At 45.7% G+C, this 23764-nt stretch overlaps 1 protein-coding gene across 1 annotated transcript in view; it reads left to right on the top strand.

The window, feature by feature from the left end:
- znf804a (zinc finger protein 804A) overlaps positions 1–23013 on the top strand; it is a 464488-nt gene extending 441475 nt beyond the window's left edge. Inside the window, exons 3-4 of the mRNA XM_085985925.1 lie at positions 9032–9162; positions 18233–23013. Of these exons, the coding sequence (XP_085842051.1) occupies positions 9032–9162; positions 18233–21773 (3672 nt within the window). The 3' untranslated portion in view covers positions 21774–23013. The remainder of the gene's footprint in view (positions 1–9031; positions 9163–18232) is intronic.
- The last annotated feature ends 751 nt before the right edge of the window (positions 23014–23764 follow it).

Here is a 23764-nt window from a genome sequence, read left to right as displayed (position 1 = left end):
TTTATTAATCAGTGTTTTGTTTCCAATTGATGGCATCTTGATACAGGAATTGATTTTTTTCTTTACAGCAGCGTTGGATTCCTTTGTTTCAGCGCTTGAAGCAGACCTGCTCTCTTAAGTTAAATCTTTCAAGTTAACTAGCAAATCTAAATGTGAATTAAACTCCAGTGCCAAGTTCATTGCCTTAATTCTATTTCTTTCCCCCACCCCTTCCATTTAATCAAATTATTTCTCAGCCATTTTTTATTCTCCTGCTCTGAATATTTTGATTTGCTTATTTAAGCCGGTGCAGTTGCCATAGTTTCCTAGCTAAGAATTATGGCTAAGTGGTGAAATTGAGGAATTAGACGATTTGAGTAAGAGGTCAATCAAATTTTCAGTTTGTCAAAAGTATAAGATTACTATTTTTTCTTTTCCCCAGTGTACTCAGAAAAAGAATGGATGATTTACATTTTGGCCCTGTAGTCATCATTCTTTGTATTAAGATATACTCCAAAGGCACTATAGACATTGCCCATTTATCTCAATTTCTCAGTAAAAAAATAAATAAACTGGGTTGCTTGCTCCCAGATGCAGTGAAAGCTATTCTTGACCAGGCTACTAAAATGTTTGCACGAGTGACCCAGGGTCCTAAAACAAAAAATCAGTACTTTTGTCAAGGTTTTGAAATTTAACAATGTTGTTTCTTTTTCCTGCCATCTTTCAACGTATCTACAGTCTTCATTTATTTCAGCCTACCTGGCATGCATCCAGTTAGGTTTTGGTCCCACTCTACTTCAGTTCACTCCCACTACAACTCCAGTGGTAGATCAGGCCCGGACTCCAGATACAGATTGCAATTATGCTATAAACGTGGTTTTGTTTTGCACTGATGGTACAGTTGTTGTGTGAATGCACTTTTAATTTCTCAATAGCAATAAAAAACTGTTTGGATAGTTACTTACAGCATTGGTACTGTAAAACACCAAAAATGGCAAACTAACTGAATTGATTGTGATAATTGTACAAAATTATGTTTTTCGTTCACTTGTGGTAATTAATAACTTTAAACCCATATCAAAACCATGCAAGATGTTGGTAATACTACTAAAAGTACCCATAAGGGCTCAAGTGCAATTTTTTATTAAGCTTTCATAAGATGGTAAAGTTAGTGACATTTTTAATATAAGATTCAGTGGATGATTTTTGAGTTTCACTTAAATCGGGGAGGTGGGGCGTCTGCCTGATGATATCAAGGTCAGATATCAATGCTAACCAGACTCCCTGCAGGCAGATCGCCCATTAGAAAGGCGGGAAATCCAACAGGGGTTGCTGTTTAAAGACACCTTGCATCTCTTAAAGGGGAGGTGCACTATTTTGTATGGCGGTTAGTGGAACTGTTTTTTCACAGTCTGCTGAGAAGATAACTGCAACCAGTGTTATGTTCATTAATAAATAGACATTCTTATTATGAACACAGCTAGCTTTTGCTAGTTACTTTATTGAGCACATGTGGACTGGTACAGTATCTGTAGAGGCTTCCATCTTGACTGCTGCCTTGTGGGTAGCCTAGTGCCTCATGGGTAATGTAGTCTTAATATATATACAGCTGGGTAGTGTAGTCTTAATACATACAGCTATATACAGCTCTACACAGCTCTACGGCTCCACCTAGTGTCCACTATAGAATGACATGTTATTGATCATTACATCCCCCTTTCTTTGAGGTTTAACAAAATCAATATCAATCAACTTTCAAGAAAACAATAAAGATAATATCAGTAACACTTTTGTTAGTGCTCTATAAACATAAACATTTTCAAAACAGTCAACACATTTTCAAAGCTTTACATTGTACTCAAAGATTAAGTCTATCAGGCTTTTTTACTTCACGTGTGGATCTTCTCAACACGGGTAAGTCTGATGTGTCTTCATGAGATTGTTCTGGCGGTGAATGACAAGATGCAGTTGCGGCATTGTCATCAATCTGTTCTTGTATAGATCGAGGTCTCCTTGCGATCTTTGCTTGGAGAGGGTTTCAGTGTTTCCTTCACTCTTCATGCCATAACTCTCAATGTAATCAATGCACTCTCGAAAAACTGCTGGCAGCTGGATCCCATCAAACAGCATAGTCCTCTCAGCAGCCTCGGCTAATGGAACACCAAAGATTGGCCTGAGGGAAGAAGGAGTATCCACCGGAACTGCTTCCTGCTCTGGTGCAGGCTTCTCCTTTTTCTCTTTCCACTGCTTAACAACATCTGCTGCAGTTATATCTTTGGACTTTTTCCCCTTGTGTTTTTCCTCTTTTTGCTTTTCTTCCTTTGGCTTCTCTTTGACCTTAAAGTCTTTTTCTTTCTTCTTGGAGAAATTAGGCTTTTTGAATACATGGATACCCTTTGGCCTTTTCATCCTTGATGGGCTCTCTGCTTCATCACCTGAGTCATCTGGTCTACTTATGGCACAGTTTATACGGTAGACTCTCTTGACCAGTTCTAAGTCTTCACAAGCTTTATCACCTAATAGTGAATTAAGTCTTTCAGCCACAACAGAAAACATGAGATGATGCACTTTGTCTTTGACTGTCACTTTAAGTCTGCATACACCTAAGCTATCTATTTTCTGTCCATTATAGCTCTTCAGTAGTACTGACTTTTTCTGTATTTTGGGCTTTTCTTTCATATTTTTTGTGTCACTCATACTGATTAAGTTTGCTTTTGCCCCAGTGTCCAGTTTCAATGTAACTAATGCTCCATTTATCTGCAGTGGGATCATCCATTTGTCCACTTTTACTACATTGACTTTATGTTCAGCATTGTCCATTTCTGAGGGCTGCACATTTTCTGTATCTTTTTTGATATCGTCACATGACACCATTCCTACAAAAAATGTCTCACTTAAATCAATGTCCTCAATCACATTAACTTGTTGCCCTTTCGTTGTTTTTACTTTTGAAAAGCATTGTTTGGCAAAGTGATTCTTTCCATTACACTTTGTGCACATTTTTTCAAACGCTGGGCATTGTCTTAACTGGTGTTTGTAACCACAGCGTTTACAATTAAAAATTTCATCCTCCGATTGCTTTTCATTTCTGTTCTGCCCACGTTTCTTCCCCTTGTAGGACACAGCACCGACAGCAGCATTATCACTCATTACAATCGCATCATTATTGATTTCACTGAAAGTCTTCACGTGCTTTCGAGCTAGCTCGCTGGCTTGGCATATTTTCACCGCATTTTCCAAATTTAGTTTGGTTTCTCTCAACAGACGTTCCCTGACGTTTTTTATCATGAATACCAAACACAATCTGGTCACAAATCATGGATGATTTCAGCTCAGAGAAATTACATGTCTGTGCTTTCAGTTTCAGATCAGTTATAAAGCTATCAAAAGTCTCATTTTGTTGCTGGGTCCGAGAACAGAAGATGTATCTTTCATACGTCTCATTCTTTTTGGGAGAGCAATGTGCATCAAATTTTTTTAGCACATCTTCTAATTTTTCTCTGTTCTCCGCTGGATTAAATACAAATGTATTAAATACCTCTATCGCCTGTGGGCCTGCAACCGTAAGCAGCAACGCTATCTTCCTTGCGTCTGGCTTTGTACCGAATCTGATGGCTGCAATGTAGAGTTCGAATTGCTGTTTAAAAGTCTGCCAATTGTAGTCGATTTTTTCTGTGAGATTCAAACGCTCTGGTGGCTTCAAATTCTCCATGTCGCTTTTCACAATTTTCAGCAGATCTTCACCATCCTGGTACCATGTTATGTTCATTAATAAATAGACATTCTTATTATGAACACAGCTAGCTTTTGCTAGTTACTTTATTGAGCACATGTGGACTGGTACAGTATCTGTAGAGGCTTCCACCTTGACTGCTGCCTTGTGGGTAGCCTAGTGCCTCATGGGTAATGTAGTCTTAATATATATACAGCTGGGTAGTGTAGTCTTAATACATACAGCTATATACAGCTCTACACAGCTCTACAGCTCCACCTAGTGTCCACTATAGAATGACATGTTATTGATCATTACAACCAGGGCCACCAGCTTTGCGGGTGGTGTCATGAAGGTGCTCATAGAACAAACCAGCAGCAGGAAGGAGGTCATCCTCCTCAGTGATGGGTGCCGGGTGCTAAGGCAAATTTCATAACAGCAGTGGAGAGAGGTGGTTGACCATACAAATGCCACAAGCATTGTTCCAGGACCTGACAGCAGTGCAGGAAGACTGCTAGAGTCATACTTCACCAAAACTGGTAAAGTATGACTCCCCTTCACATCTCTCTTATTCTCTGCACAGCCCTACACCACCCTACTTTAGCCTCAGCATCAGCAATCCTTGTGATGTTACATAGAATTACATAGAAATTACTGTTGGGGTTGTCCATGAGGGTCCTGACGTTCCAGGTCCCGAACTGCATTTTAAAGGGTGGAAGATGCCGTTGCACACCAGCTACCACACGGGCTTGACAGAGCAAGGTCTTGGTCCAATGGCAAGGGGAGCCAAGATGATTGGAGACCAGGCTCTGCTACAACGGCCTAGCACACACACACAAACATAATGCTACTGTCCCCCTCCCTCCTTCCCACAGGTCCTCTCTGCCTGGGTTTCATAGATCGCATTGTGGTCCTCCCGACCTCGCTGTTAGCCCGTACTGCACCTTCCCTGGGCCCCGACCCCGCTGCTGGTCCACGCTGCGCCACTCCTGGGCCCTGACCTCACTGCTGGGCTCGTCCTCGCTCCTGGATCCCCGGCCTCGGACATGAAAGATGTTGTCTCTCACAGGATCAAATTAGCACTGATATTTTCGCGATCCCTTGCCCCGAGCTCCACTCACGATCCACTAGTCACTAGATCACTAATCTCGTGGAGAAGCGTAGTCTTGACGGCAGAGAGGTCTGGGAATTTGGGAGCTAAGTTTAAGTGAAGAGCCAGTGCTCACTGAGAACAAAGAACTGGCATGGTCGGGGAATGGGCAGTGGGCTCAGGTAACTTTAACCTTGCAGCTTGAACTTGCAGTTAGGGATAAAATGCACCCACTATTGGAGCCAGGGGAGCTTAAACAGCAGAAGAGAGGAGACTGGGGGGAAAAAGAGCAAAGGACGGCAACGGATGGTCAAGGATGGCAAAGGAGCTCCTTAGGGAGCTGCCAGCACAGGAGCCATCTTGAAAATAAGGCATTAGTGACTAAGGCCACATCAGGGAAAAATAGTAAAAAGTTAAAATTAAAGGCGCTATATCTGAATGCACAAAGCATTCATAAGAACATAAGAAGTAGGAGCAGGAGTAGGCCATAATGCCCCTCGAGCCTGCTCCGCCATTCAGTAAGATCATGGCTGATCTTCGACCTCAACTCCACTTTCTCACCCGTTCCCCCTATCCTTTGATTCGTAACAAGATAGTTGAATTAATGGCACTGGTTAGGCCTCGGCTGGAGTATTGTGGACAATTCTGGGCACCACACTTCAGAAAAGATGTAAAGCCTTAGAAAGGGTACAGAGGAGGTTTACCAGGGATGAGGGGCTTTAGTTATGAGAGGTTGGAAAAGTTAGGACTGTTCTTCTTGGAACAGAGAGGCTAAGTGGTGACCTAATAGAGGTTTTCAAGATGATGAGAGGTTTTGATAGGGTAGACAGGGAAAAACTATTCCTTCTGGTGAGTGGGTCAATAATTAGAGGTCATAGATTCAAAATCATTGCAAAAGATCGAGAGGGCAGATGAGGAGAAATATTTTCACTCAGAGAGTTGTTGGGATTTGGAACGCTCTGCCTGAAAAGGTGGTGGAAGCTGATTCCATAAATAATTTTAAAAGGGAGTTGGACGGGTACTTGAGGATGAGGACATTACAAGGTTACGGACAAAAAGCGGGAGTGTGGGACTAATCATGATTGCTCTCTCTAAGAGCCAGCGCAGGCACGATGGGCTGAATGACCTCCTTCTGTGCTATAAGTTTCTATGATTCTACGATTAGCCAGAGTTAACACGGTTTTATGAAAGGGAAATCGTGTTTGACAAATCTATTAGAGTTTTTGAGGGTGTAACTAATAGGGTAGATGAGGGGGAACCAGTGGATGTAGTATATTTGGATTTTCAGAAAGCATTCCATAAGGTGCCCCACAAGAGATTGTTACATAAGATTAGGGCTCATGGGATGGGGGTAATATATTAGCATGAATTGAGAATTGGTTAACGGACAGAAAACAGGGAGTAGGAATAAATGGGTCATTTTCGGATGGCAGGGTGTAACTAGTGGAGTGCCACAACGATCGGTGCTGGGGCCTCAACTATTTACAATCTATATCAATGACTTAGATGAAGGGACCGAGTATAATGTATCCATGTTTGCTGATGCTACAAAACAATGTGGGAAAGTGAGCTGTGAGGAGGACGCAAAGGGATATAGACCAATGAAGTGATTGGACAAGAAGGTGGCAGATAGAGTATAACGTGGGGAAGTGTGAAATTATCCACTTTGGTTGGAAGAATGGAAAAGCAGAATATTTGTTAAAAGGTGAGAGACTCGTAAATGCTGGTATTCAAAGGGATTTGGGTGTCCTTGTACAAGAATCACAGAAAGTTCACATGCAGGTACAGCAAGCAATTAGGAAGGCAAATGGCATGTTAGCCTTTATTGCAAGGGGGTTGGAGTATAAGAGTAAGGAAGTCTCACTGCAATTGTACAGGGCTTTGGTGAGACCACACCTGTAGTACTGTGTACAGTTTTGGTCTCCTTACCTAAGGAAGGATATACTTGTCTTGCAGGGGGTGCAACAGAAAAAAAAAGAAAAAAGAAATAAAAAGAAAAAAGAAAACAAAAGGAGAAAAAAAAGAAAAGAAAAGAAAAAGAGAAAAAAAAAGGAGGGGGTGCAACAAAGGTTCACTAGATTGATTCCTGGGATGAGAGAGTGTGTAGAATGGGCCTATATTCTCTGGAGTTTAGAAGAATGAGAGGTGATCTCAATGGAATATATAATTGTTTTACAGGGCTTGACAGGATAGATACTGAGAGGATGTTTCCCCTGGCTGGAGAGTCTAGAACCAGGGTCCACAGTCTCAGAATAAGGGGTCGGCCATTTAGGACTGAGATGAGGAGAATTTTCTTTACTCAGAGGGTTGTGAGTCTTTGGAATTCTCTGCTCCAGTGAGCTGTGGATGCTCAGTCGATGAGTATATTCAAGACTGAGTTCGATAGATTATTGGATACTGAGGAAATCAAGGGATATGGGGATGGGGGATAAGTGGAGTTGATGTAGAAGTTCAGTTATGATCTTATTTTATGGCGGAGCAGGCTCGAGGGGCCTACTCCTGCTCTTATTTCTTATGTTCTTATTACCCCCAGTATCTTATAATAGTGCTGGTGGTTTGAACATGTGAGTGCAGAATATCTCAAAGGAACATTCACAGTAATTTAATGGAGAGAAGCATGAGTAATGTAATGGATACAATGACTTTACCAGCAGCATTTAACACCAACCACAAAACGTAGTGATGAGAATATGTAAATTTGTAAATTAGGTGCTGCTGTATACGCTGAGCGCCAATGCTTTCCTGTTATCACTTAGACAACTTTATAGGTTAAATGTACCAACTGCTGAGTGCAGGAGCTAAATGGTATTTTGTTTTAAATTTCCATTATTAATTATGTGTTTATAATTAGAAATCTCTTTACTACTTTTACTTTACTTCAGAATATTTTTTCCTATATGAGTTATTTTTGTTGTAGGCTTTGACTACCTTTCCTGAACTTTATAGAACAGTTATGTGTAAGTAATTTATACCATGCATGCAAAAAAAAAGCCACATAAAGTAAAACCTTTTTTTAAGCTGAAGAAGAGTAAAAATGTTCACTTCTTTTATCTTTAAAGACATTTATACACTACCTGAATAGTTAATCCTCTGTTGGTAGGGTGACCTCCATGCACTGATGTCCCCTCCTCCCTTACATATTCTGTCAAGTGCTGGCTTTGGTAGAGCTGCCGGGGTATTGATGCAGGTGGTGTGCCGCCCGAGCTTAAAACTGGCATTGCCGACTGACCACCTGTTATAGAAACTGCCCAATTTTCATTTCCATTGGCTCATATACAAATAGAAATGAAAATTGGGCTGTTTCTTTAACACACAGCTGAACCTCAATGCCAGTTTTACGCCAAACAGCAATTTGAAAATCTACTCGCCCTCCTTCAGTTCCTTAAATAGAAAGCAAACGCAAGGGACTGGCAGTTATTTTACAAGAACTGGCATATTTAACCCAACAGCAGATTCATAGACCAACATTTTTGTCAGTCCATAATACCATCAGTCTCAGAAAGGTTGGCTCAGTTACACTAAAACAAAGAGCCAGCAGAGAACTGCACCATCGGCTGGACCCCTGTAATGTAAAAGCTCTTAAAAAGGCTAAAGTTGCAGCGCCAAAGAATTCACAAACACAGTATCATACCCCAAACTGTTTTAAAACTTATACTTAGTTGAAGACCCACTGCAGTTGTGAACTTAACGCTGTTTGTGTGTGATTTTTTTGGGGGGCTCATCAAAGTGAAGGATGTTCGTGCTAAGGAATGAAACACTGTCAACATCACGCGCCCTCAGGTCAAGTACATCACAGTTGAAAGGGCAGTAAAGCTCCCTCTCTCTGTCCCAACAAGGTATCGCCTCCTAACATCAAAAGAGCAGCACATACTGCTGTAATTTTTGTTTTTTCTATTACCTACACTAGCTATTCTGAAGCTTCTCTGCATGAGATTCCCACCAAATTAGAGTCAGTTTGATGCTCTCGGCCCGTGCCTACAGAGCACCAAATTACTCAGACTCATTTCATGTAGGATTCTTATAGCCAGCAGATAGAAGAAACTTGATCCTAGCAATCTGAGCTGGATTTGAAAGTCCTCAGGATGGAAGGTCAGTGTTTGACCCACTGTGCCACACAGTTCCCCCCTAACTCTTTGACATGGATAGCTATTAGGGAAATAAAGTGGATTCATTGCACTGTTTGATAAGGGTTAGAAGTCTCTCATCACAGCTGGTAGTTTAAATTGATGTCTATTCCATCTTTTTTGCAGAGACTGAAAGAACTGAAGCAGAGGGAGTTTGCCCGAAATGTAGCTTCCAAGTCAAGAAAAGATGAAAAGAAACAGGAAAAAGCTCTCAAACGTTTACATGAGCTGGCTGAGCTCAGGAAACAAGTTGGGTGGTGAGTAAATCAATGATATAATATTCAAGTGAAAAGACACCTTTACAGGCACAGATGCAATAAAAGGAGCTTCATAACAATTTAAAATGCTTTGTTTAGGTCTCACTAAAAATCAATTGGGCACCTCCGGGGGCACTAACGGGGCGCTAAGCACTTACTGCGGGCAAGGAGAGACGATCGACTCCTGCTATATTCGGCGGGAGGTTTGTGATGGCGGTATGGCGTTGCACCTCGATCTCCTTCGCCTGGAGATCGTGACATCATCGCCGTGAGCATCGCCCGGGTAGCGCCCTGGACCCGAACATCGGTTCCGCCCCCTGCAGCATCGCCGGGCAAAAACACCAGCAGCTGCAGGAGGCGTTCATCGGGAGGCCGGGCGCTTCGGGGGCGATACTTAAAGGTGAGGTGGCCGAGGTAAGTAAAAAAATTCCTGAAATGCTCTTTCTTTTTTTTTCCCTTGTCTTCGTCAGCAATCGATCAGCCAGGCACTCTGCTGCAGTGCATCGGGCTGATCAGGCCGGATCACGGCTGCCGTCACAAGTTGCTGCAAGTTTTCCCCTTGCAGAGCCTGCAGTGATGGCCCTTCCTTTTAAGGGAGGGAAAGAGCCTTCCAACGTGGCAGCGCTGCACACCTACAGCCCCACCTGCTGTCTGTTGCGCTTCAGGAAAGATGGGGAGAACTTGATTTAGCACTCCACTTCCTTCCTGGAGCGCAAACCCCACATTTTTTAAAAGCTGATAAACATTAGAGCCTGGCACTAATTTTTTCAACTTTTAAAAGTTAGCGCCCCCGAATTTCTCCCCCCAAGTCTTTTAAACAATTTAAATATATTGGCCCAGAAATTCAGGTCTCCACGGGTGAGTACGCACGGGGTACTCACCCGTAAGCCCAATGGAAGTGCCGGTTTCGTGCATGCACTACGCATGCGTGGGAAACCGGCACTTCCGTTCCCCTGAAAGAAGGGGTTCAGAAGTCAAACGCGTGCGCAGGAGAGGCAGCGCGTGCGCATCAAGCTTATGTTTTTTTTGCAGGTTTTCCTGGGTGGGTAAGTGTCCAGAAGTTAGACATGTAAAAAGCAGTCACAAGGCCTGCTTTTTACAAGGTAAGTGGTGAATTAATTAAAATTAAAACATTTTTTCCACAGGTTTATTATTTTTAAATACTTTAAAGAAAGGTAAGTTTATTTTTAGCCCTGTTAGAAAATGTAATTAATTTTTTCAAAAATTTAAATTATTGTTTAAATAGTTATTTCATGTAATTTATAGTTTATTTTAAAAATGTGGGGCTAAAAATTCAGTTTGGGGCGCCAAGCTCGCATGGGCAACGGAATTACCGCTGCGTGCGGAGCCACTTGCGCCATCGGGATATTCAGTTTCTGCGCCCCAAATGGAAGCCGGCCGCTAAACGAGGCTTCCTGCGCCCCGCTTGGGGCGCTGAAACTGAATATCGGCGCGCAAAGTGCCGCAGCGTCACCCGCTGCGGCACGGCAGGCTGCGGTACTGCAGGCCTTCCTCCCCCTGTTAAGGGGGAGGTGGCTGCAACAGCGCGATCCCCGCTCGCGAGTGCCGGCAAATGAGCCCGGCACCGAGGAGAAGTGCCGGGCTCTCGGGAAACAGCCGGCAATGCCGCGGGGGGGGGTTGTAGGAGGCCGGGGACGGAGGTGCGGGCAGGCGGCCACCGAAAAAGCGGCCGGCCGCACCTCCACCTTAACTCGCGCCACTACCGCCACAGGTTGGCCCCTGTGTACCGGTCGCTATTTGCGGCCGGCACGGAAGAGGCGGGCGCGACCTAATATGGCATTCGGGGCGGTAGCGGGGCGCTGCGCACACCGATGATGTCATCGGTGGCGGCGCAGCGCTACAGGCTAACGCCGCCATTAGCGCCCCGCTAAATATCGCGGTGGTTGTGGCCAGTGGCGCTAAAGCCCCTGAGTGGCCTCTTTGGGCGCAAACTGGTGGCGCAAGCAACTGAATTTCGAGGCCGTGATATTTTTAAAAAAATTATTTGAAGATTTAGTGATGTTTTGGGGCTTATAGTATTTATAGGTTTCCTGTCAAACTTATGAATGAAGCATTCCCTGCTACCATTGGCTCTCCATGGCCCACGTGATCCCAGGGGACGCATCGAACTAACTGCGCCCCTGGGATACGCAAGCACTGCGCGCCGGCAGTTGGAGGAGGCCGACGATCGCAATTCCACGGGGGCCCGCAACTCAATGGCCGGCGCGCAAGGTAAGTGCAGGTCGGGGGCTTGCACACGGGAAGCCCCCAACCAGAATTTCTGGGCCATTAAATTCTCTTTACGTTATAAGAATCCTCACCACTGTCATAATTTGAGATAGTATGTATCTCTACAAAATATATTGGTTTATCCTGGTTTCACCAAATCCTCAAAAGTGTGTTTCAAGCAAAGATGTTGATTAGTGATTAATACTGGAGAGGTGGAAACGAAGAGGTAGGTTTGGTCAATAGGCTGTTAATGCCTGGAACTCTTCCTGTTTTGCAATCAAGTCACAGAAACAGGTAGAATGGAAAAGGAAGGGTGGCCAGGTGGGGGTGTGGGGGGGTGGGGAGTAGCCCTGATAATAAAAGAGGGGATAAAGACAGTGGAGAGAAAGGATCTTGGCTCAGAAAAACAAAATGTAGAATCAGTTTGGTTGGAGCTAAGAAACAACAAGGGGCAGAAAATACTATTGGAAGTGGTTTATAGGCCCCCTGACAGTAGCTGTAGTGTCGGGCAGAGTATAAATCAGGAAATTACAGATAGCCATAGAGTCATAACGGCACAGAAGGAGGCCATACAGCCCATCGAATCCGTGCCGGCTCTCTCTAGAGCAATCCAGTCAGTCCCATTCCCCAGCTCTATCCCCATAGTCCTGCAAGTTTATTTCCCTCAAGTGCCTATCCAGTCTCCCCTTGAAAACATTGAGGGGGCTAATTTCGGTTGATTTGCGCCTCGCATTAGCGCCCTAAGAGGGCGCTAACGGGGCACAAATCAACTAGTGCCTGGGCGCGGTGCCGCTAATGCCTCCTGCAAAATTCAGCGGCAGGTTAGCGGCGGCGCTTTGCCGCCGGGGATGACGTCATCGCCGTGCACAGCACCCCGCTAGCGCCCCGGCTGTAACATTGGGTGGCGCCCCCCGACTTACCGCTGGACGCTATGTCCACCGGGGTCAGGGGGACCTACCTGCGGCCAGGGTGGTGCTAGTTAAAGGGAAGGTGTCGGGCAGCCATTTTTGTTGCTGGCCTCCTGCCAGCACCTGCCCCTGTAACTGCCCCAGGCCCCCATGAAGTCCCCCCGTGGGGTGCCGGCTGCTCTCTGTGAGCCCAGCACTCCTCTTGAGTGCCGGGCTTGTTTGCCGACACTCCGAATCCCTGGTGGCCCAGCTGGGCGCCAGGATGTGCTGCGCCAGACCCCTCCCCTTTTTAATAAGGGGAGGAAGGCCTGCAGGACCGTGGCACATAGCGCCGCGATATTGCCTCACAGCGCCCCAAGAGGGACGCGGGGTGCTTCCAGCAGCGCCCTTCCTCCCTCTCGGGGTGCTACCTGGGAAAATCGGCCGCATGGCGCTAACTTTTTTGGGGTGCCAAAATTAGCACCCCAGCGAAGTTAGCGCGTGCTACCCAATCTTTACCCCTGAGTGTTTCCGCTTCCACCACTTCTTTTGGCAGCAAGTTCCAAGTCCTCACCACTTGCTGCGTAAAAAAGTTTTTCCTCACGTACCCGCTGTATCTTTTGCCCAAAACCTTAAATCTGTGTTCCCTAGTTCTTGTACCATCAACTAGTGGGAACAGCCTTTCCCCGTCTAGCCTACCCAAACCAATCATAATCTTGTACACCTCTATCAAATCACCCCTCAACCTCCTTTGCTCTAATGAAAACAAATCCAGCTTCTCCAACCTATCCTTGTAGCTAAGATCCCCCATCCCCAGAACCATTCTGGTAAATCTCCTCTGCACCCTCTCAAGTGCCTTCACATCCTTCCTAAAGTGTGGTGACCAGAACTGGACGCAATACTCCAGTTGTGGCCTAACCAGTGCCTGATATACCTATCAATTCATCCAATGAAAAGCGACGAGTTAAGAAAGTAACTATAGGTTTTTATTGGCTAAATAACAGAGCCCACCCTCGTGGGTGATCGGATACAACAAGGAGGAATGCCAGCCAGTCGACTACCTTTATACCTGGGCAGGTAGGTGGAGTCATGGGCGGAGTCAGCAGTGGTCAGCCCAGGTATAGCAGCGTGACAAGAGGCGACCTCGTATAGTGATACAACAGTGTGAACAGTGATAACCATAGAGTAACGATATAACAGTGATAACTATAGTGTAACGATAGTGAACGATAAAAGTGGTTTACCACATTCACCCCTTGTTTAGATTTGAGTCCGGCGGGCTGAAGTGTTCTACCAGTTCTGGTATGTCAGTCTGTCCGGAGGCCTCGTAAGCCTTTCTGATCGTCGCAGCGGCGGTGTTGCATTATACGGTGTTAATGCTGGTGTCTGCGTGGTCGGCGAAGGCTCGTGGGGTTCCGGCATGCCGTCTACCTGGTCTGGAATTGGGGGGGTGGTGGGGGGGGGTGAAGGTGGTGTCTCCGGAGTGCCCGAGGGTGCGAGGTCTCGTAAGGAGACTGTGTCCTCCCGCCCGTCTGGGTATGCCACATAGGCGTACTGGGGGTTGGCGTGCAGGAGGTCCACCCTCTCAACCAGGGGGTCCGTTTTATGGGCCCTCACGTGCTTTCGCAGCAAGACGGGCCCCGGGGCGGTCAGCCAGGTTGGTAGCGTGGTTCCCGTAGTCGACTTCCTGGGGAAAGCAAACATTCGTTCATGGGGGGTGGCGTTGATGGCAGTGCAAAGTAGTGACCGGGTGGAATGCAGCGCTGCCGGGAGGACTTCCTGCCAGCGGGAGGTTGGGAGGCCCTTAGACTTTAAGGCTAAGAGGACGGCCTTCCATACCGTCGCGTTCTCTCTTTCTACCTGGCCGTTCCCTCGGGGGTTGTAGCTGGTGGTCCTGCTTGCAGCAATACCTCTCGCTAGTAGGAACTGACGGAGTTCCTCGCTCATGAAGGAGGAGCCCCGGTCACTATGTATATAGTTTGGGAACCCGAACAAGGCGAAGAGGTCGTTCAGGCATTTAATGACCGTGGTACTGGCCATGTCTGGGCAGGGGAAGGCAAAGGGGAAACGGGAGTACTCATCAACAATGTTGAGGAAGTACACATTACGGTCAGAGGACGGGAGGGGCCCCTTAAAGTCGATGCTCAGGCGCTCGAAGGGGCGGGTGGCCTTGATCAGGCTTGCTCTGTCCGGCCTAAAGAAGTGCGGTTTGCACTCGGCACAGGTCTGGCATTTCCTGGTCATGGTCCTGACCTCCTCGATGGAGTAGGGCAGGTTGCGGGCCTTAATGAAGTGGTAAAGTCTGGTGACCCCGGGGTGGCAGAGGTCGTTGTGGAGGGTCTGAAGTCTATCACTTTGCGCGCTGGCGCATGTAATTCGTGACAGAGCATCGGGGGGTTCGTTCAGCTTACCTGGCCGGTACAAGATATCATAATCGTAGGTGGAGAGCTCGATTCTCCACCTCAAGATCTTGTCATTCTTGATTTTACCCCTCAGCTTGTTATTAAACATAAAAGCGACCGAACGTTGGTCGGTAAGGAGGGTAAATCGTTTGCCTGCCAGGTAGTGCCTCCAGCGTCATACCGCCTCCACAATCGCCTGGGTCTCCTTCTCGACCGGCGAGTGTCGGATCTCAGGGCCCTGTAGGGTCCTTGAGAAGAAGGCCACCGGTCTCCCCTCCTGGTTAAGGGTGGCGGCTAGGGCGAAGTCGGATGCATCGCTCTCGACTTGGAAGGGGATGGACTCATCCACTGCGTGCATAGTGGCCTTGGCAATGTCTCCCTTAATGAGGGAGAAGGCTGCGCACGCTTCCTCCGTAAGGGGGAAGGATGTGGACTTCATGAGGGGTCTGGCTTTGTCCGCATAATTGGGCACCCATTGGGCATAGTAGGCGAAGAGCCCCAGGGTTCTCTTCAGTGCCTTTGGACAGTGGGGGAGGGGTAGCTCCATGAGGGGGCGCATTCTTTCGGGGTCGGGGCCGATGACTCCGTTCTCTACTACACAGCCGAGGATGGCAAGGCGCGAGGTGTTAAACACACATTTATCCTTATTGTAGGTGAGGTTCAGCCGTTGGGCCGTACGGAGGAATCTCTCCAGATTAACATTGTGGTCCTGCCGGTCGCGGCCGCAGATGGTGACGTTATCTAGGTAGGGGAACGTGGCGTGCAGCCCGTTCTGGTCAACCATCCGGTCCATCTCCCTTTGGAAGACCGAAACCCCGTTGGTGACGCCGAAGGGAACCCTAAGGAAGTGGTAGAGGCGGCCGTTCGCCTCGAAGGCTGTATACTGGCGGTCCTCAGGGCAGATAGGGAGTTGGTGATAGGCCGACATAAGGTCGATGGTGGAGAATACCCGGTACTGCGCAATCTGATTGACCATATCAGATATGCGGGGAAGGGGGTATGCGTCCAGCTGGGTGTACCTGTTTATGGTCTGGCTGTAGTCGATGACCAGGCGGTTTTTATTGCCGGTCTTAACGACCACGACCTGGGCACGCCAGGGGCTGGTGCTCCCCTCGATGATGCCCTCCTTCAGGAGACGCTGCACCTCAGAGCTAATGAAAGCTCTGTCCCCGGCGCTGTACCGCCTGCTCTTGGTAGCGACGGGTTTGCAGTCGGGGGTGAGGTTAGCGAACAGGGAAGGTGGCGGGACCTTGAGGGTGGATAGGCCGCAGGTGTTACGCGGTGGGTGGTTTAAAATCTGCTGGTTGTCGACTGTGAGTGGGGGGAGGGGTCCGCCGTATGCTAGCGTGACGCTTTGGAGGTGGGATTGGAAGTCTAGGCCTAGTAGGACGGCAGCGCATAGCTGGGGAAGGACGAGGAGTTTAAAATTTTTATACTCCGTACCCTTAACCGACAGGGTCACAACACAGTAACCGCTGATGTCTGTGGCGTGTGACCTCGATGCCGTCGAGATCCGGTTGCGCGTTGGCAGGACAGGGAGGGAGTAGTGGCTCACCGTGTCTGGGTGGATGAAGCTCTCCGTGCTTCCGCTGTCGAACAGGCAGGTCGTGGCGTGGCCGTTTACTTTGATGTCCATCATCGACTTGGACAGGTGATGCGGGCGGGCCTGGTCCAGTGTGACGGAGGCTAGTGTATAGCTGAGCGAGTTGTTGTAGTCTGCGGTTGAGGCGGTAGTCGGGTCTAGAGGCACGGTGGCGGTCGGGCGTGGTGGGTAAAATGGCGTCTCCCACGAGGTTGGACAAAATGGCGGAGAAGATGGCTGCCCCCATAACTCACATGAGGCACTGCTGGTGTCGGTTGCCTGTATCAAAGATGGCTGCCCCATGACTCACATGTGGGGATGCTGGCCTCTGTTGCCTTGAAGGAAGATGGCCGCCCCCACAGCTCGCATGAGGCACTGCTGGCCTCTGATGATCCACCTCTGCAGGCCTTAGCGAAGTGGCCTTTCTTCATGCAGTTTGAGCAGGTAGAGTTCCTGGCTGGGCAGCGCGACCTCGGGTGTTTCGCCTGGCCGCAGAAGAAGCAGCCGGCGGCCCGATCGCGGGGGTCCGATGTCGGAGCCGGTACCGGGGGTGGCGGTCTCGATCGGGTCCGGGACGCCGACGCTGAGGTAGGTCCCAGGGGGGTTGCTGCGGGGGGTATCGCGGTCGGGGTCGGTCCCAAGTCCCAGGGTCGCGAGTTACAGTACCTTGAGTATGCCTCGAGGTCCCGATGGGCCACCTCTAGAGAGAGAGCGAGGGCTGCAGCTTTGTCCAGGTCGAGGTCCCTTGCTTCCAGTAGTCTTTGCCGTGAGTAGTCGGACCGCAGGCCTTTCACGAAGGCATCGCGGACATTGTCTTCAGTATTTTCTGCCGCCGTTACTGCTTTAAAGTTACAGTCTCTGCCGAGTGCTTGTAGCACCCGTAAAAATTCCTCCACGGGCTCTCCTGGCTGTTGCGGGCGGGATCTTAGGAGGTGTCTGGCATACATGGAATTTACCGGGGTTTGGTACTGTCTTTTCAGCCGGTTGATGGCGTCCTCGCATGTTTTAAGGTCCCGGATGAGTGCGAATACTTTAGGGCTCACTTGGGCGTTCAGAACTCTTAGCATGGATTTCTGAGGCACGCCGGATTCTCCCAGGTAGGCTTCGAAGCAGCTCAGCCAGTGTTCGAAGTTGAGGGCTGAGTTTGCTGCCTGTGGGTTTAGATCCAGGTACGGTGGTCTGAGGGCTCGCAGCCAGGCCGGCTGCTGTGGCTGTTGTAGCTGGGCGTCTGGCTGGTCGCTTGGCTGGTCGTTTGACTGGTCAGGTGTCGACATTTTAAAATTTAGCCAATAAAATTGATATACCTATCAATTCATCCAATGAAAAGCGACGAGTTAAGAAAGTAACTATAGGTTTTTATTGGCTAAATAACAGAGCCCACCCTCGTGGGTGATCGGATACAACAAGGAGGAATGCCAGCCAGTCGACTACCTTTATACCTGGGCAGGTAGGTGGAGTCATGGGCGGAGTCAGCAGTGGTCAGCCCAGGTATAGCAGCGTGACAAGAGGCGACCTCGTATAGTGATACAACAGTGTGAACAGTGATAACCATAGAGTAACGATATAACAGCGATAACTATAGTGTAACGATAGTGAATGATAAAAGTGGTTTACCACAGTGCTTTATAAAGGTTCAGCATAACTTCTCTACTTTTGTACTCAATATCTCTATTTATGAAGCCCAAGATCCCAAATGCTTTGCTAACCACTCTCTCAAAATGTCCCGCCACCTTCAGGGACCGATGCACATTAACTCCCAGGTCCCTCTGTCCCTGCACACTCTTTAAAACTGTGCCATTAAGTGTATATTGCCTCTCCCTATCAGCCTAGTCCCTATAGAAAGAAATAAGGCTACTTACATAATTTATTATGATTTTATTTTCTGCTGTTGGCTGAATTGACAATAATGGTATATATCTATATTTTGATCATGTGCAATGTTTCACACTATCTTGTTTGTTGCGCTCTAGTGCCCCAGGGAGTGGTCCAATGTTCAAGTCCACAACTGTTGCTGTTAAAAATGCCTCAGGGAAAAATCAGCAGCATACCAGCCTGGATTCCGGAAGAGCAGACAGTAAATCAACAGATCTTGAAAATGGCATGGCAGGCAGCACGGAGGAAATCAGCAGAGGAAAGAACAAACTGTCCGCAAGCAATACAACTGACATCTGGAAGACTGAACATTGTAAGCTGGGAAAACAAACCTGCGGACAGAAAATAGGATTCTCCTTTTCCTTTTCCAAGAAAGTTCCTGTCAAACTGGAATCCTCTGCAGCGGTTTTCTGTGAGAATGGCGAAGAAGGATCAAGCAAAAAGAACACAAGTCACAAACGCAAAATCAACTGTAATACTTATTATACCCAAACAAGTTCTGGAACAGAGACAGTTGTTGATTTGGATGTTAAGCCAGAAAGCAGTAAGCACCAGCAGGAAAACAATATCCACAGTAACACAGTGTCCTTGGTTAAAGAGGAGTCACAGGATTTGGTAATGAAAGAACACAACAACAGTGCAGCAGAAAGTAGTTTTTCTTCCTCTGTATCACAAGTTCAATGCAAGAATCAGCCAAAGCTTCCCTTTTTAGTGTCTGTGCCATCAACAAATCAAGATACACTCCACAAGGTAGTAAACAAGGAAGGAAAACCTTCAGAAAATGATAGGTCAGAGTGTTTTGATCCTATTGAGGACAAAAATGGAGTTAATATGATCTTAAGTAATGATGCGTTAAATTCACTGGAAGTTGAAACATGTGCAACAGCTAATGGATTAACTCAAGAGGGTGATGTCACTGAGGAGTTCCTTCACAGTTCATCTAAGAATTGTTGTTCTGTACATATTGAGACAGAAAGTGCAGACATACAAAATAATCCTTGTGAATGCAGAAGGCCTGATGCTCCTTTTTTTCCTGTAGTCAGTAAAGACGAGTCAACTGTCCTTCAGTGGCCTTCAGAGATGTTGCGTTTTACTAATACACAGCCTTCCGTAACATTTTGTTGCAACCCTCTATATTTTGACTTTAGGTCATCCAGAGCTAAAGTCTGTGTGGAGGAGATTAAACCCGAAGCAAGTGATTTAAAGGCATCTCAAACCTCATTGAAAGAACTAAGCAGACCTGATGTCAGTACCAAAAGTGATTTTCTAAGTAGCTTTTCTGAAATGAAAGCAGGTGGCTCTAGCCTGTATGTACAAGGTGCTATCAGTAGAGATGAGATGTACTGTACTCTTCAAAAAAATGATTCTGAAAAGACACAGAATGTTTGTAATGAGCAAGTACGTAGATTAAAACCCCACTACAATGGGACTGGCCCAGAAGAATCTATTAAAGAAATTATATCTTATTGCAAGCCTAAAAAATGGAAAAAGCACAAAAAGTCTTACAGGCATTTAAAACATAAGCAAAGGAAGAAAGAGACTGAAAAAGAAAGTTCTAAAAACTGGAAAGGAGAGAAAGAGCACAGTTGCATATATAAAAAAATGAAAAGGAGAAAAGTATCAGTGGAGTGGAAAAGTAGAAAAAAAATGGAGGTTGATGAAAGCTCTAGTAGTGCAGGCACAAATGAATTGTCCGACGAAGAAAACACCACAGACACAGTGGAATGCAGACATGGGCAAAAAAAGACAAGAAAAGAAAATTTAGAAGGATGCCCTGAACACTTTGAAGTTAAATGTGATCAAAGTAATGAAGCCTCAGAAAAAGTGAGTAAAACTCAGAAAAAAATTGATTGCGTCAATCGAAAAAGAGATAGTTTGAAAAGTAAACATAACAGAGTATGTAATGCAAGTAATGAAACAAGAGAGAAAAGAGAGAGCAGTGAGGACCATGGGGAACATGATGATTTTCTTTCAGATAGTGAGAGAAATGTCTGCAGACAACACAAGCAGAGTTCATTGTCCAGGAATTCTTCAAGAGACTGCCACTCATCATGTAACACATGTTCTTATAAAAGTAAGCAAAGAAGCAGAGGCAATGGCTACAATTCTTTCTCAGATATGGAATATTCTGATCAACAAAGTGATGAAAGACATTCTTGCCAGAACCATTCAGAGAAGAGAGGGTATGCATCTCTGAATGGCAAGCCTGTCATAGTCTATCAAAAGCGCAGTAGACATAGACATTCTTTATCACCAAATGAAGATCATAAACAAAGCCCTAATTCTTCATATAGGAGTTGGAACCAAGTGGGTAGTTCCAACTCAGATTACAGCCACAATAGTAGAGAAGAATCTCGCCGACGAAAGCAACAATGTCAAGCTAGGCATAAGTTAAAGAGCAAATTATCAGAAAGAAAAAAGAATAAGTGTTTTTCACCAGATGGGTTGCAGCATTTCTACCCTTCATGTCAAGAGAATCTCTGTAAAGATTCTGCACCAAATGCTCCAAGGCAAGATAAGCATATGATGAACATTTCTCATACCACTGTAGAGCAGGCAGAGGAAGGCTGCAGTTCAGTATGCAAACTGTCAACAGGAACATTTACAGAAGATTACCATTCGAAGATAAAGAACCATCTTTTGGACACAGAAGTGTCTAAAATGACACATGATAGACATGAACTCGATGAACATACAAAAAATAGTTTTTCAGAAATGTGGCTTAATCGCAAAGACCCTGCAGAGGATATTTTGTTTCCAGGACTTTCATTTGTCCTAAATGATGGTGCTGTGTTGCCACACAGTGAATCGGTACCGACTATGAAGAGTCTATCACAGAGAGATGTAATTCATCAGAAACAGACAGACTCATATGGTGATAACATTAAAGATATCAAGGCATCCCTAAATGAAGTATTTCTTTGTCATTATGAAACTGCACCTGAGACACATGCAGAAAGAACATCATGGCTTCAAGATAGTTCAAACATTCGGCACTGCAACACCCAGCAAGCTCTGCAGAATGAAGCAACAGCGATTATTGACAATCAACCTCAAAGTACTGAGCAAATGTACAAACCTTTCTCCCCACTCTCTCAAACAATATCATTCACGCCAGAGGAAATTGAGAAATACAGGCAACTGCAGATTCAAGCTCAACAGCACATAGAGCAACAGAAGCTGGTCAGCAAAGTGAAGACCCCTTCACCTACTGCAGCAGTTCCCATGCAGCAGCCGGCCGCTCGCCAGCAATCGGTGACGGCCGCATCGATTACAACAATTCATCACACTGTACTCCAGCATCACGCTGCCGCTCCAGCTGCAGTGACTGCAGGTTCATTCATGCAACCTCATTTGCAGTCTGTCCCACACGCCCATCCTCTTCCACCACACTTAACGCACATTTCATTAACCCCCGGCCTTTATCAAGGAGGTCACCCAACTTTTCTAGCAGCTCCACAACTCCACATTATTCCTGCCTGTGCTCTTCACCCAGGCCATTTTGCCCTCCATCCATTGCCAGCTGCTACATTGTTCCCCCCACTACTCACACTACACACGCCTGCTATTCCACTCCACCATTTACTTCATTCCAATTTCACTACCCAAGATTTTCTGCACCTTGGTCATAATACGTAAAATATAAAATGAAATAAAGGTTTACCTAAATAGCCTGGAATCCAGGCCTGGATTTTCAATAAGTCTGTAAAATAATAATGGCATTACCTATTTTGGGTGTGTTTACAATCTTTTTACAAAGTGGTAGAGGGAAAATTAAAGATACCTTGTATGTAATGTGTCACACTAATCCCTTTTTTGCATCTTATATTGTAAGTATTGGAATGTTCCCTTCTTGCTGCAGAACTTGCTATTATACTTGAAGCCTACAGAGTATTAATGTTGATGTGCAGCCGGTCGTGTTTACAGTAATGTAAATAAATATCCATTTAAATTTAGTTCAAATGTACACACAAACCTTTTAAAATATATTAGGTATGGAATTTCTTTCTACTTTGTCGTAATTATTGGTTGTATGCTACTTTTTTTATAAAGTGAATGCTGTGTGTATACCTGATGCACCTTGCCACTGCACTGAATTTTGTACTGCTAGATGTAACTGCTAGATCAAAATAGATTTAAATTGGTATGCACATACACACACACGCACACAGGTATTTATGCAATCAACGATAATATAAATTCTGACAGTTAAGTTCAAATTGTCTAGAAAAATCATGTGAGCCCAAGATTTTTTGGCATCTTATAACTTACTGCTATCCATCTATTTTATTTTTTATATATATATATCTGCATAACCATAATGATGTCAAAGAATGCAAGATGCAAACTTCTGTTATGTAACTAAAAGCAAGATATTGACAACATGGCTGTTTCACAGTGCAAAACCATGTTATTCACGTACTATATGATTCCTTATCAATGTCATGGAAGACTTCATTCAGTCTGAGTCACTAGGACAGAAAGGTAATTGCACTTTGACGAGTATCTCCCTAAATTACAATATTGCAACAGGCAACAACAACAACAACTTACATTTATATTGCACCCTTAATGTAATAAAATGTCCCAAGGCGCTTCACAGGAGCGTTATATTAAAAAAAATTGACACCAAGCCATATAAGGAGATGTTGGGGTAGATGACCAAAAGCTTGGTCAAAGAGGTAGGTTTTAAGGAGCGTCTTAAAGGAGGAAAGAGAGGTAGAGAGGCAGAGAGATTTAGGGAGGGAATCAGGGGATTTTATAATGGGGAATAAAGAAATGGCAGCCCAATTAAATATATACTTTGGTTCTGTCTTCACAAAGGAGGACACAAATAACCTCCCAAAGATGTCGGGGAACATAGGGTCTAATGAGAGGGAGGAATTGAATGAAATCAGTATTTGTAGGGAAATGGTGTTAGGGAAATTGACGGGATTGAAGGCCGATAAATCCCCAGGGCCTGATAATCTACATCCTAGGGTACTTAAGGAAGTGGCCCTAGAAATAGTAGATGCATTGCTGGTCATCTTCCAAAATTCTATAGACTCTGGAACAGTTCCCATGGATTGGAGGATAGCTAATGTAACCCCACTATTTAAAAAGGGTGGTAGAGAGAAAACGGGGAATTATAGACAGGTAAGCCTGACATCGGTAGTGGGGAAAATGCTAGAGTCCATTATAAAAGATGTAATAGCAGAGCACTTGGAAAACAGTGACAGGATCGGACAAAGTCAACTTGGATTTACAAAAGGTGCTTGATTAATCTACTAGAATGTTTTGAGGATGTAACTGGTAGAATAGATAAGGGAGAACCAGTGGATGTGGTGTATTTGGACTTTCAGAAGGCTTTCGATAAGACCCTGCATAAGAGATTAGCGTGCAAAGTTAAAGCACATGGGATTGGAGGTAAGGTACTGTCTTGGATAGAGAACTGGTTGGCAGACAGGAAGCAAAGCGTTGGATTAAATGGGTCTTTTTCCGAGTGGCAGGCAGTGACTAGTGGGGTACCGCAGGGATCAGTGCTAGGACCTCAGCTATTCACAATATATATAAATGATCTAGACAAGGGAACTAGATATAATATCTCCAAGTTTGCAGACGACACAAAGCTGGGTGGGCATGTGTGCTGT

Source organism: Somniosus microcephalus, chromosome 4 (assembly GCF_052327205.1).
Source record: "Somniosus microcephalus isolate GS21.2 chromosome 4, FLI_Smic_1.0, whole genome shotgun sequence".
Classification (NCBI taxonomy): domain Eukaryota; kingdom Metazoa; phylum Chordata; class Chondrichthyes; order Squaliformes; family Somniosidae; genus Somniosus; species Somniosus microcephalus.
The sequence above is the reverse complement of the archived record's forward strand: the minus strand, read 5'-3'. Positions and strand labels throughout refer to the sequence as shown.